The sequence below is a fragment of the Miniopterus natalensis genome, chromosome 4 (genome assembly GCF_054644295.1).
Source record: "Miniopterus natalensis isolate mMinNat1 chromosome 4, mMinNat1.hap1, whole genome shotgun sequence".
NCBI classification, from domain to species: Eukaryota; Metazoa; Chordata; class Mammalia; order Chiroptera; family Miniopteridae; genus Miniopterus; species Miniopterus natalensis.
Genome location: NC_142084.1, coordinates 67,667,617 through 67,681,869, shown reverse-complemented (window position 1 = coordinate 67,681,869; position 14,253 = coordinate 67,667,617). Strand labels below are relative to the sequence as shown.

General features: G+C 47.5%; 1 protein-coding gene across 16 annotated transcripts in view; it reads right to left on the bottom strand.

Moving 5' to 3' along the window:
* The window catches only part of SMARCA4 (SWI/SNF related BAF chromatin remodeling complex subunit ATPase 4), an 81,233-nt gene that overhangs the window by 2,948 nt on the left and 64,032 nt on the right, over positions 1-14,253 (bottom strand). For 12 of the 16 annotated variants that reach the window (XM_087816733.1, XM_087816730.1, XM_087816729.1 and 9 more), the window contains 2 exons: positions 839-947; positions 386-487 (listed from right to left, as the gene is read on the bottom strand). In XM_087816733.1, coding sequence (XP_087672859.1) covers positions 386-487; positions 839-947 — 211 coding nt within the window. Of the gene's footprint in view, positions 1-385; positions 488-838; positions 948-12,204; positions 13,268-14,253 lie in introns of those variants that run through there. The other 4 variants (XM_087816735.1, XM_087816736.1, XM_016207910.2 and 1 more) reach the window with 2 other exon arrangements.

Sequence of the window (14,253 nt, the reverse complement as noted above, 5' to 3'; positions counted from 1 at the left end):
CAAAAACACATGGGAAAACTTTGCTACTCTGAGACTGTGTGTGTGTGTTTCATAATAAGAGAGGACACATCCATAGGATTCAAGAGAGTCTCCTAGTGAATTCAAAATAAAATTCCAAGGTAAACATGAATTGTTCAGAGTCATCCTGGATGGATGGGACTGTCTTTCTCTATTTTACTTGTCTTTATTTTCTGCTCTTTTTTTTTCCCCAGTAATGAACACACACTGCTTTTGTAATTTGTAAAATATTCCAAGATGTTGGGAATTATTTTTAAACTAGTCAATTCAAAATGGAGCAAGGGGCATGTAGGTTTGGGGCCCAGCTGTAAAGGTGGCAAAGACTGGGAACGGCTGCCTACTCTCCCTGCCCCAGGTGCCTTCTCACCAGGGAGCCTTCCAGGTTGAAGGTCTGAGCGTTCTGACAGAGCAGCATGACATCCTTCTCCAAGTCGTTGAGGCTGCGGTACTTGTGGTTGCGGATGCGCTCCTGTGAGGGCAGAGGGAGGTGGAGGGGGAGGAGAAGCAGCCTTACCTTGGGAATCTACCTCGTGCCTGGGGACCCTGGGGCTGGGAGTCCCTCTGCTTAACAATGTCGCAGCTGAGTTTCCAGGCTCCTCTGTGCAGACTCAGGAGCTCAGACCCACTGAACACAAGAGCCAAGTGACTGAGGCCTGAGCTCTGGGTAACCCTGAAGGAGCCCTGACGCTGGTTGCCTGGTGACACATCCTTGGGACACTTGAGGCCATGAGAAATCCCAAGAGACAATGATCGGGTCTCTAGCCAGGGGGCCCAAGGTCTTCGGTCAGTGAGAGAGCCCCCTCCCCCAATCCAGCTTTACCTTAATCTTCTTGAAGTCCACGGGTTTGCGGATAAGCTCGTAGTACTCGGGCAGCTCCTTGCGGGAGGGCAGCTGGATGAACACCTCGCTGAGCTGACGTCCACTGCTACTGTAAGGGGACAGAGCAGGCATCACTCACAGGCCCTGCCAACTGAGGGAAGCCCCTACCGCCCATGGTTTGATGACAGACAGGACGAGAAAGTCAAAGCCGACTCAGGAGTTATTTCCTGTACATGTGCTATCTTGAGTGCTCTGAAACATTCCTGAGAGGCAACCATGCCTGGAAAGGCCAGGGATGCATTTCAATCCAGGCTCTGCTAACCCAACTTCCCTGACCACCTCAGCCCATGTGCCACACAAAGCCAGCCTTCGCATTGGAAAAATGATTATGCACAATGCAAAAATCTATTTGCTTGTACTGGAAGCATTAAGCACCAGCATTTTCAGAGAGGTGATATTTTGCAAGCATGTTGTGTGTCTCTTGCAGGCAGCAATTAGGAGCAGTGACTTTCAGAGAATCTGGCAAAAACCCAGGAGGAAACATGCCCTCCAGCAAGATGTTAATGAAAGATAAAAGCTGTTTTTTAGTCTTTTCCATTGAGAAAGCACTTGTTTTCCACAAGGGAACTGATGAAAGCCCTGCCATGTGTGGCCACGAGATGCCTGGGCCTCCTGTATCCACTCCTGGGTCTCACTTTTGAAGCAACCTGTGCACTAGGCCAGAAGGTCGTGCCACACCCGAGCCAGGTCCTGTGCTAGGAAGAGAAGCTAAGAGGTGACATCACTCCTGGGGAGGGAGTGAACAGGAGCTTGATTCAAGGCCTGAAAGACCAGGGGAGAAGACAATTCTCCCTGTGCCAGTCTCCCTTGCTGTTCAGTCAGCCTTGAGAATGGTGGTTCTGTCTCCAGGAACCTAACCTACCCCAGGGGTCCCACTGGGCCTCCAGAAACAAGCAGCAGAGGCCCAGGGCTGCTGTTTGAGCAGTTGGTGACCTGGTGGCAGCCCTGTTCTCTAGGACCCCTCTCCTCCTGTGTGGGGACCCAGATGCCCACACATTCTGGCCATGGTTTTATCCAGGTCCTGCTGTCAAAATGTCTGACCTGCTCGGCTGCCCCGGATCCTCTGGCTGCTTCACCACTCGTACTTTTCAGCCACTTCTCAGAGACCATTGATCTGGGCCCAGGGCTGCCAGTGGGCTGAGCCCCTTTGGCTCCGTTTCTTTCCTATAGAATTCTCAAAGGACAGAGCAGCCTGCCCACCCTATCCTGCTGTCTGCCCGCACTCCATTCTTTTTGTTCACTATACTGGAAGACAGCAGTGACAACACGATTGTTTTTCGGGTTTTGTTGCTGGATGCCCCAATTTCATAATGGCCTGAAGGAGCAGCTTGGTGAGGACTGCCTCTCTGAGGTTGTTCCCAGTGGGATCCCTGGAGGCCTTTGTTCACCTGGGGTTTTTGTGCATCATGAGGCCCCTGGCCTGAAAGACAGGGGCTGGAACCCGGTCCCCGCACCTTACTTGTCTTGGATAACCGCCATCACTTTGTCCTTGCTCTAGGCCAGGCACACTTTAACATGGGTTCTAACCAGTTATTTTAATTGTTATGATGAGGGAATTGAGGCAAAAGTTCACCTGCCTTGGCTGGACACAGCCTACCTGGTGTCTTGCCCTCCTCCGTTACAAGGGGTCACTAGCAAGAGGCAGCCTCCCACTTTCCTTCCTTTCAGCCACATCCTGCCCTGTGCCAGGTCCAGCTGTCACAGGTAAGGGAGGCTGGGTCACTCTCAGGCTGTCATTCCCAGTCAAGGAGCCCCTCCCTGGAGGCACAGGCTTCCTTTCTCTCATGAACAGGTTGGTGGGTGGTTTGGCAACAAGCAACTGAAATTCGTTTACGTAAACTCCAAAAATGAGAACAGGTAACAAAACAAGTGAAGAGCCCTCCTTTCTCACGGCAGTGTCATCCCACACTTTGGCACGATGCTGGGGAGCATTGTGTTTTACACTCTGACCCAGGACTCGCACCCACAGGCGTAAAACAGTAAGTTCCGTGGGGCGACAGTCTCCCTTACACAGTGCAGTGGACTCTGATTTCTACTCTATCTCACAGAAATGCCAGCTGGGACCCACAAAATTCATTTCACAGCCCACTAATGGACACAGACTCCCAGCTTGAAAAGCGCCGCCTGCAGTGCCAGGGCCAGTTGGGCCTAGCCACGTGCCCCATCATATGTGACATCTACGCAGGTGGCTGGCCTCAGGGGTGCATGTGGCCCTCTAGGAAGCTCTGAAGGTGGGACTCAAGTGCTGTAACACAGCAGAAAGCTTCATAATAAAACCCTCTCCTCTGTCAGCCTAAGAAATTGTTTGAAAGCAAAGAAAGAGGGCCTCCTCTTATAAACCTTTAGGGAAATTGAGTCTTTGAGGAATAAAGGCCCGCACCACCCCCGGCCAGGCAACCATTCTCAGCTATAATGAGCTCTGAGTGCAGATGGCTTCAAACTGGGTGTACGTGAGGGAGGAAGAAGGTGCCAGTACCACTGGGGACTTTTAAAACTGTCCTCTCTCAGACAGCCAAAGCCTCTTGGAAAGCCATTGATGTAGGATTTTAATTGCTCAGAAGTCCCTTGAAGAGTCAATCCCCCAAACCCCAAGAGACTGCCTTGAGGCCAAGAGCCATCCAGACTGGCTCACCAACCCTCATCTCTTTATTAGAGGTGGATACCCTACAGCTTCCCACCTCCTGGGAATAAATCCCAAAGTCCTTCTGATAGCTGCACAGTCCTCCAGGATGGGCTGTACATGGCCTCTGACTTCAGTGTCCCTCTGTACCTCCTCATACCCACCTCAAGGCCCACAATGTCACTGCTCCAAGAAACCCAGGCTCCCGCCCTCATCTCAGCACAAATATCACCTTCTCCTGTGAGTGTTCTGACCCGTGCCCACCTTGCCCTCACGTCTCTTAATAAAAAAGGAGGCTTAAGCTGTAAGACAAAGGTACACATCTTCAGCACTAGGCTCTCTGAGGTGCCCAAGACTCCTGGTGAGCCTCCCTGACCTTTGACACTGGCTGAATTTGGCCTCTTCTTGATGTTACAGGATCACACAGGGAGAGCTCCCAGGCCTGGCAGCACCCTTCATCACCATCTGTGAGATTTATCCTTGTTGGTACGTGTAGTAGCAGCTCACAGTTTAGATAACTGCTTTGTGCTCTAGAGCAGGCACCCCCCTCAGGGGTCCACTTGTCCATCCATTTGCTGTTGAGAGGCACTCAGACTGTATCTGTTTTTGGATATTATATAAAACAAGTGGCTGTGGACACTTGTGTCTGTTTGGCTCGCATCTCTCAGGAATTTACCTGGGGGCAGAAGTGCTGGGTCACAGGACAGAGGCCACCCAGCTTCAGTAGATACTGAGCCTGTGTCCAGTCCTCCAACAGCAGGTGAGTGTCTGGTTATGTGTAGCTGCACTTGCTCCTGTCGCTCCTCCTCAATGTGGGTGGTCTATGTCTTAGCTGTGCAATGCTATCTCCTTGTGATTTTAATTCACATTTCTACCTTTTCACAGGTGCATTGGGGGGCTGACAGCCTTTCAGGAACACCTATTCATGTCTTTGCTTCCCTGAGGAGTGCTCTGTTGAACACATTTATTGCAAACTCCTTCTCCAGTCTTATTACCTGGATGGTCTTTTGGTGACTAGATCTTAATCGAAGCCTAATTTATCAATATTTCCTTTTATACTGGGTGTTCTCCTGTCCTGTTAGATAAATCTTTGCCTATTCCCAGGTCACAGAGGTATTACATTTTCTTTTAGAAGCTTTGATATTTTCACCTTTTTACATTATTAGATATGAGGTCGGTTGCCCTGATTAGTCTCCATCCATAGAACTTACCATCCGCCCCACCACACCCAAAACATGAGCCATGAGGGCAGAGACCTTGCCTGTTTTATTCACTATTCTATCTTTGGCACCTGGAACAAAACCTAGGACACAGTAGGTACTCAATAAACATTTGATGGAGGAAGAGAGCTCAGGGTGAACGTTTCAGGGTCACAGGGCAAGGCTTGAACTTGCATCTCATGAGAGTCACCTCTAACTAGGGTGGCTGACCACCCCTTACCCCACGTAGTCATTTATATACCATCCTGTTATAGAAAAACTCAGGAGTCCCACTGCACACAGAGCATACCACACCAGCCTCCTGTTTTGTGAAACTTGCTCTGAAAAAGCTTCTGCAGAAATAGTTGTTCAGAACTCCATCCCCAGCCCTGTCCCATGTCTGGCTTCCCTGGCAAGGGCGGGATGGAAATGAAGGAGCCTGGAAGAATCCTGAGGCTGTCAGGATCAGCCCTATGACCCCAGTTCAGACATGAAGGAAGGAAGAGCCCACTACAGCCCTTATGCCTCCAGCCCAGGCTGTCACCCAGTTCGGCAACAACAGCAACCATGGCTGTAACTGATAACGCATATGATGATGATAACAATGATGATGTTATTCTGCCTCTGGATGTTAGCTCCCAGAGCAGGGAGATATTCCTCAACCCTGTCACCACCCAGTTCTCATCACTATGCAGGCGGTGCTCAGAGAGACCAAAGTCTTGTCTAATTTTACAAGTCCTTCTTCTTGGAGCCCAAATAGCCTTGGTGTGAACCCTTATTATTTAACCTGTCTAGACAGTGTCTGCCTCTCTGTGGAAAAGTGCCCCCCCCTACACCAACTTGGGGTTCTGGTGGGGCTGACCATCATCGAGTGGGACCACAGCACCAGCCAGCCAACCAACCAGAGTCCTTCCCTAGGATTTTCTACCAGCAGCTGGAGAAGCAGTGGTTGCTTGTGGTAGCCATGGTTCGGCCATGAGAAGTGTGGGAGGAGAGAGGTGACTGATGATTCTAGGTTCCAAGAACTAATCTTCACTAACTCCTCCATGGCCTCCAGGCCAAAGAAATCCCTACTCTGACTGAGGGGCTTAGAACTGGGTTCCTGACGTATAGAAGCCAAAAGTCTGAACTGACACATCCCTTTGAGTATATTATTGGGTTTAGCCTTAAAACAAAACTACAACTGATGGAGGAGGAACGAAGAGAATCAGAAGAGAACAGCAGCACCCTGAAAAGACAGAACCGTAAACTTTCAATATCTAAGGGATCATCTATCCATACCCCTCCCTAAACAGATGGAAAAACCACAGAGGCTATGAAAGCTGGCTAGACACACAGAAAATTGGTGGCAGGGAGGACTTGAGAAGAAGTCGCCTAGGCTAAGTCAGGGACTCTATCATCCTTTACCATACACTGCTCTAAATCAAGGGTCTGTAAACAGTCACTGTAAATATTTTAGGCTTTGTGGGCTGTGCCGTATTTGTCACAATTACTCAACTTGTCATTATTACACAAAAGCAGCCACACACTTTACATAGGCGAATGGGCTTTGGCTATGTTCCAATAAAACTTCACTTATAAACAATGAAATCTGAGCTTCCTATCATTTCACATCATGAGACAGTAGTCTCTTAATTTTCTCAAAATCATCTAAAAAATCCCAACATTCTCAATTCACAGGCTATCCATAGACAGGTGGTGGGCCAGATTTTTTTGGTTCGTTTGTTGCTGATTTGGAGATTTGGTTTGCTGACCTCTGGTGTGAAAACAACAGAAAAAATGTAACAGGAATGGTACCATACTGCTTGGTGTCCTTACTTCTACATCTTCTGATGGGGCAGATGTAAAAAATGGATCACAGCACTATCCCTTGAGCTCCCATGGTCTCAAGCAGGCACAAGCAATCAATCGAAGGTGGTGCTCAAGATAGATTCTCCTTGCCAAGTATAGAAGTGGTCCCGATCTGCCTGGAAGGACTCCCTCAGCCCTGTTCTCCTCCCTAGAGTCCAGTTCAGACAATTTTCCTATGACATCTCTCAATGATACCTTCTAGCCCTGGGTTCATTTTCTCTTTTGACTCTCAACCAGTGAACTGAGCCAGCAAAGGTCCTGGATATGAGCAACTCAGTATTTGCAAACCTGATTTAGCAAAGTATTTATCTGAAACAAATCTCAGAAGGTACTCCATAAACAAAATTTTGAAAATAAAATGATGAAACAGATAAAAAGGGAACTGTATTAGTACAGAATTATTTCCTAGGCTCAATTTTTGGGCACATTACCAAGTCAAGGATATATTAAGGATTAGAAAAGTAAGAAATCTGGGGTAGATCCACTTACTTTCAAATATTTACTAAGAGCCTCCACCTGTTGAGAATCCATCCACCCCTAAAGATGAATCTCAGTGTTGAATTTACAGCTCTATAGTATAGAAAAAAATCTGACTAAGCATGAGTAAGAGGAAAATGATATTTCACCAAGAAACCTACCAATGAGAATGGTCTGTAGGCTGCCCTGCATTCCCAGGACACTTTTCCAGCACAGTGAGTGAGTGGGGGAAGCTTTGTTGCAGGGTCCATGTGCTGAGGGCTACACTGGCTGTAGGTTCCAATGGTGATTAAGTATCTAATGAGCCAACATTTCTAATGAGCTCATAGTTGCAAATAAGCCAATGACACATCTGAGGGCACATGTCTCTTAATATAGTTCAACAATAAAAAAAAACCCTAGACCTCCTGCCCCCAACCCAATAACCCAAAGGAAACAGCTTAGTTTGAAATGAGCATTTTGGAGGCAAGATCCTGAGTTTTGGAGGAGAAAGACAGAAGGCTCAGGTCACAGAGCAAGTGGCAGAAGCTGGATCATAATCCAGGAATGCTCCTAAGTGTGGCATGCACTTTGTGTGTATGTGCCAGCTTCCTCAAGAAGACTGTGAATGCCACAAGGGTCCACATTGTGCTGTGTTCTACTGCAGCAGGCACTCAGAAGGCATTAGCTGTGGGTGACCAGGACATAGAACAAAGTACCCATGACCGGTTTATGGTACTGCAGACAGTGTTTCTCAGAGGCTGGCAGAGGTGGTCATGTGAGTGTCGGGAGGCCCAAGGCTACTTTCTGCAGAGCTGGGGGACCATGGCCTCAAGAAACGTGCTTTCTTTTCTGAATTAGTGTCAGCAGCTCTCAGAGTGCTGAGCAGGTCCATGGCAGAGGAGGCCTCAAGCCCCTTCTCAAGTGCCAAGCACATTGGGAATAGAGGGCACCCAGGGGGTGCTCTAGTCTAACCAGAGAATGGGTAGGAATGTGTCTGGGGTCAACAGATTGGGAAAATGTTGCTGCGGTACAGGGTTGACGGACCCACCTCCACACCTACCTTGAGACCCTCATACCTACTCCTTTTACCTTCCCTCCAGCTAATTTTTTACCTTAGTCAACTTACATTTAACTAGTTTCATCTCAGAAGTTCAACATTCCTGAATTCATCTTTCTATCCTTTTATCTAGCTGTCTCTTGGCTAAATTTTAAATTTTACCTATATTTTATGATTTCTTATTTACTCGACCCCATCTTCAGACTATTTTTGCCATCCTTTTCCTCTGCTTTTCTTCCTTTCCCCCATTTTATTTCATACCTCTTGTGCTACCTGTTTACTATCTCCTATTTTTATGAACATCCCTTTTCTGTTTTCCCTGCATACAAAAGTAGCACAAGCTTGTGGAAATGCACTGCGTACTCTAGAAGGTTCTCACAAGGACAGGACTCCAAGGGAGGCAGAGGGGAGGCGATCAAGGTTCAACCTGTTCACCCAAACCTACTTGTTTCCAGAGTCCAGGTATCTGTCCCTGTCCTGTTTGAAGATTTGATTCTAGTTTTAAGACCCTTCTAAACCTGCTGGCCTGTTTTGTTTTGTGAGGTAACAGTCTGATAAACAAGGCAGGTGGGCCGGCCGGGGATGGCTCAGCGGTTGAACGTTGACCTAGGATCCAGGTGATCGGGGTCCGATTCCCAGTCAAGGCACATGCCCGGGTTGCGGGCTCAATCCCCAGTCAGGGGCGTGTAGGAGGCAGCCAATCAACGACTCTCTCATCAATGATGTCTCTCTCTCTCTCTCTCTCTCTCTCTCCTTTCCTCTCTCTGAAATAAATAAAGATAAAACAAAAACAAAAACAAGGCAGGTGGAACTTGTTCCAGCAAATTCTATGGCGGGCTCAGAACCACAGCACGATTCCATAAGGGTGTCTGGCTAATCCTCCTGTGGCTCTGGGCCCCACTGGGCCCTTAGCCCAGCCTGCACCCACACTCAGGCTAGCCCCGGGCTTGATGATGGGATCAGCACTTTTCTCAAGGCATCTCATTTCGGTGCCTCTCATGTGCAACTCCTGGCAGGGTGCCGAGCAGATAGTGCTGACCCCATACCTGGACCCGCAGGCAGAGAGTCGCCTCCTTCTTCTGGAGCACACCCACTCTGACCGAGCTCGGGTTCCAGATGAAGGGCCATCTGGCCTTCCGAAGGCCAAGGCCAGAGAATCCTGAGGGATCCCTGCCCCCTTAGGGTACCACTCTCACCCTCTGCCCTCTCTCCCCCCTCCAGGGGCCCATCCTGAGGGCCTGGGAACCACCTGCAGTGACCTCTCCTAGAGAATGCTTCAACCTGACAACCTTCCCTGGGCTCATTAGTTGTCCCAGTTTTTCTTGGAAATCAAGGTATAACCTTTCAACTCTGAAGAGCCACCTTCTTTTTGATTCTAATCAAAGAGGTGCAAGGGCAGAGGTAAAGTGCAGTCACCATGGATCTGGCTGGGGCCCTTTTTCACCCACAGTTGTCTCTGTGCTGCATGCCTGACCCATTGGGGGTCTCCATAACCCAATGTAGGGGCTTCAATTTTTGTGCTGCAGACTTGGAAACAGAGAGATGCATATTGAAACCAGATCTCTGACACTCAAGCCCCACTGTCCCCACAACTACCGCAGCCTGGGGAGCACACAAAAAGGTCCTATGGGGCCCTCTGGAGCCTGACTGCCAAGGCAGTGCCTCAGTAAATTGCACTTCTCTGAAACCTTTTCCGAATCCCCAAGGGCATTTGCACACCTGCTAACTGGCTCTTGCAGACAGCACCTCTGAAGGGGCAGCATGCACAGCCTTGTGAAAAGGTCCCAACCTGACCCAGGAGCCTGTGCCTAACTTACTTGCATGCTTACATTTTGAAGTGCAAACTCTAATTCCAACTTAATTCCTTAATTTAGATTTTGATTCTGGCTGACCAGTGGATTCTTTGATGCCATTTGAGATTTCTAATCACCAAGGTGACGCGTGTGATGCCCTGCACTCTGACTTGACCCCTGTAGGCGCCCCTCAGCTTCCTCTGGTTCTGGGAAACCTGTGCACTCGGCCTTCAGGCTTCTGCACGTCCATCCTGTCCTATCTGCCTGTGACACTCGTTCCCTCCTCTTCCCTTGGTGGGACCCTGCTAAGCCTTCAGGCTCTGTGTATGAGGCACTTCTACCTGAGGCCACCCTGAGCGCTGGGGTTGTCTGTGCCAGCACAGGTCAAAGGCACAGTACTATAGACTCTCCAAGCTTTTCCCCACTATACCCCTAAAGCACAAAGTGCATTTTCACTACGATCCAATTGAGGACCACTGTGGCTGCAAAGGCCAGATGCCACACAACTCCAGGAAGTGCCACTCACAGGGCACACAGGGCTTTGGGAGGGAGGGGCAGGGCAGCCCTGAATCTGAACACACATGAAGGAAGCAAAGCTTACAAAACAGGACATTATCTTCATATGAACGGGGATGTAAATACAAAGATAATATTATACCAGATTGCACTGGTATTTAAAATACAACTGGGGGATCTTGAAACAAACAGTGAAAAGCAACATTTGGAGTGATACCAGCTGAATGAAAGGTGGCCCTGCTCAGACATGCAGCAGAGGCACAGCTGAGCCACTTCTAGTGAATTACTGCATCAAGGTGCAACCCTGGCTCCCACCTGTGGTCACCTGGGACAATAACAGCAGCACCACACCCTCCTGCTCCACAAGGCAGGCTCCCGACATTAAATTCAAATACTGACAACGTCCTGATATCATTCTTTGGCATCTAGGAAGAACCATCATGTAACAATTCATTCTCTCCTGGGCTCCAGACTGAACTCAAGTATAGAATTTAGCTAATTATAGGGTTCTGGAAAGCAATTAAAAAAAAATACAAATGTTTCATTTTCTCTTTCTGGAATGGAGTAACTGAAAGCTTGAGACAAGAAAGTGTGAGTTAGACACCCTCCAATTTTATTCCACCCCAGTTCTTTGGTGTGGCGCAGTGGCCAGTCCTTTGCAATCTTCCCAGTGTGTTGTAGTTGTAAAAAATTTAACCCGGCCCAGAAAGAGTCTGGCCTTTGCCCTTGGCTCCTAGGAGACTGTCTCTCAACCCCTCTGGAGTATCCTGCCTGATGGGTACCCTGGGCCCAGATAGTCTGAGAATGTGATTTAGGGCAGGGGCACTGGGTTACATGGTATCAACTTGACCTACAGAGGAGCTGGAGACATGTCAGTCACATGGGCAGTCGGTCATGTCTATGTGACCAAATTATCAAAAAAAATCTAGGCAACAAGGATTTCCCAGTTGGCAATGCTCTGTGCATATTGTCTCATAACGTTGTCAGTGGTATCTTGGCCTCCAGGGAGAGGATAACAGAAAGCACAAGGCGTGGAGCTCTCCTGGATGCTGCTCCATGCACCTCTTCTTTTAGCTGATTTTAATCTGTATCCTTTTGCTGTAATAAACTATGAGCATGAGTATAACACCTTTCAGAGAGTTCTGAGAGTTTTCTAGAAAATCGAGCCTGAGGGTGGTCTTAGGGACCCCAAACTTTGCAGATGGTGTCAGAAGTGAGGGTGGTCTATGGAATGGCACTTAACCTCACAACAGGATGAACCACATTGTTTTCCCTCTGGTTTCAAATTCAGTTTGTTAAGAACATCAGAAATATTATCCATTACATAAGTCAACTTTGTACCTAAACATCATCTTTAAAAGCATCTGCAAGATGAGGTAACTTTGCAACCAGGAATATGTGGCTGTTATCCTGAGTTTATATGCGCGCGAGAACTCTTTCTATATGACCACCGGCAAAACAGTAAGCAGAGGTCTTGCTCCAACCTCAAACCAAATGTTTCTCAAGGCTAGGACATGGTAGCTTCCTTTAATGGTCATATTTGCTGTCTCATTTGTAATTCCTCTATAGTTCTTCCCAGTCTAATGGAGAAATCCCAGTTCTGTGATACTATCCATATCAGGAGGATGTGAGAATAAATGTAAACCATGCATCACACCCTCTGATAAGGTGCCCTGCCATGTGGGTCTGATATCAGCTGGGAGTGCAGCTCTGTGACTCCAGTGTTGGTGTCCTCATCAGACTGGATCTCAGAATCCCTACCAGGTTCTTGTCATTCTGCAATAGAATGGTCTTAACAAGGGGTCACTGAATCCTAAAAGCTAGTTTTCATTTATTGCCTGATTTCTCACTCAAACCTTATACAGGCTGAGAAAACTGTAACAGTTGCGGAAGCCATTTTTGGAGCATGATATACAGCTAAATATGAGGCTAAGAAAGGTCTTTTAGTGAGTCATAGGACAACTAAGAAAGTGAACTGAGCCTGGCTGGCGTGGCTGAGCAGTTGAGCATCAACCTACGATCCAGGAGACTGCAGTTCAATTCCTGGTCAGCGACCCATGCCCCAGTTATGGACTCGATCCCCAGGGGGATGCATGCGGAAGGCAGCTGATCAATGACTCTCTCATCATGGCTGTTTCTGTCTCTCTCCCTTCCTCTCTCTGAAATCGATAGATATATATATTAAAAAAAAAAAAAGTGGACTGATATTTGACATATTTTTTGGGGTCAGAAAACATCTAACACCTCATTAACAAGTTCAGGCTGCCGTTGCCAAGTGTTTTTTTAAAGCTGAGGTATAACCTTATATAGGGGAGTGCACACATCTTTAAGTATACACCTTGATGACCATTTTCATGTATACAATCAGGCTAACAGAAAAAATATTCCCAAAATCCCAGAAAGCGCCTTCGTGGTCCTTCCCTGTCAACTTCTCCATCTTGAGGTAAATACTGTTCAAATGCCCATTGTTGTGGATCAGCTTCTGACCTTCATATAACTGGATGCACACAGTAGGTACTCATTAGTGTCTGGCTCCTTTCACTCAACAAATGTAAGATTATTCCAAGGCGCAGTGACATTTCTGGTTTTGTGGCAGTTAGAATTGTGCTGTACAATTGGACCACCATTGATATTCTTCCAGGGGTGGACACTAAGCTGTTTCGTTGGAGGAAGTTACCATCAAACCAGCTGTGGACATGCTTGTACAAGTCTTCTGGTGGACATGCACCCAGCTCTCTTGGGTTTACAACTAGGATTGGAGTTGCTGGGTCAGAAAGTTCATCCTTTATGTTGAGCTTTAGAAGATACTGCCAAAGAGCTGCACGTCCCTTGAGCAGCGTGTGCGGTCCAACAGCTCCACATCTTTGTCAACACCTGAAGGAATTGAAGACACTCTGTTCAGTGTGTAAGGCATCTCACTCTCATTTGATGTTGTCGATGCAATGATCCTGAGCACCTTTTCACATGCTGATTGCTCATCAAAACATCTTCTTCCAGAAGGTGTGGCTGTTCATGCCTTCTGCCCATTTTAAAACTGGGTGTTCTTTTCCCAGTCTGTGGCAGGAGTTTTCACTGTCTTCATGAGTGTGTCTTTTGATGTACAGTTGTTCTTACTTTTAGGGAAGTCTTTTAAGGGTAGTGGCATTTGTATCTTGTTGAGGAAGTCTATGCCTACTTCAAAGCCATGAAGATTCTCTCCCATACCTTCTCCTAGAACTTTGTTTTACCTTTCACATTTACGTCTATTATCCATTTCAAACTAATATATGTGTATGATGTGATGCAGGGTGAAGGTCTACATGGCTATCCAAAAGACCAGCATGACTTTTTGTCCATCCTTGCCTCACTGACCTTCAAGGGTCTTCTTTATTTTGGTAATTTTAAATTTCCCTTGCAAGAATACCATTAAGAAAAAAACATGGGGTCTGTTTTCTTTTTTAAAGAGAATCTTTTTAATCCTCACCCAAGAATATGTCCTTTTTTTTTAAAAGTTGATTTAAGAGAGAGGAAGGAAGAGGGAGGGAGGGAAGAAGGGAGGGAGGGAGGGAGAGAGAGAGAGAGAGAGAGAAACATGAATGTGAGAGAGAAACATTGATTGGCTGCCTCCTGTACGCACCCCAACTGGAGACTGAACCTGCAACCTGATATATGCCCTGATTGGGAATCCAACAGGCAACTTTTGGGTGCATGAGGTGACGCTCAACCAACTGAGCCACAATGGCCAGGGCCATAATAAGATTTTGTTTATTTGCTAATCCTCATCAGCGGATATTTTTCCATTGATTTTTTAGACAGAGTGGAAAGGGGGGGCGGGGAGGGAGAGAGAAACATTGATGTGAGAAAGACATATCCATTGGCTG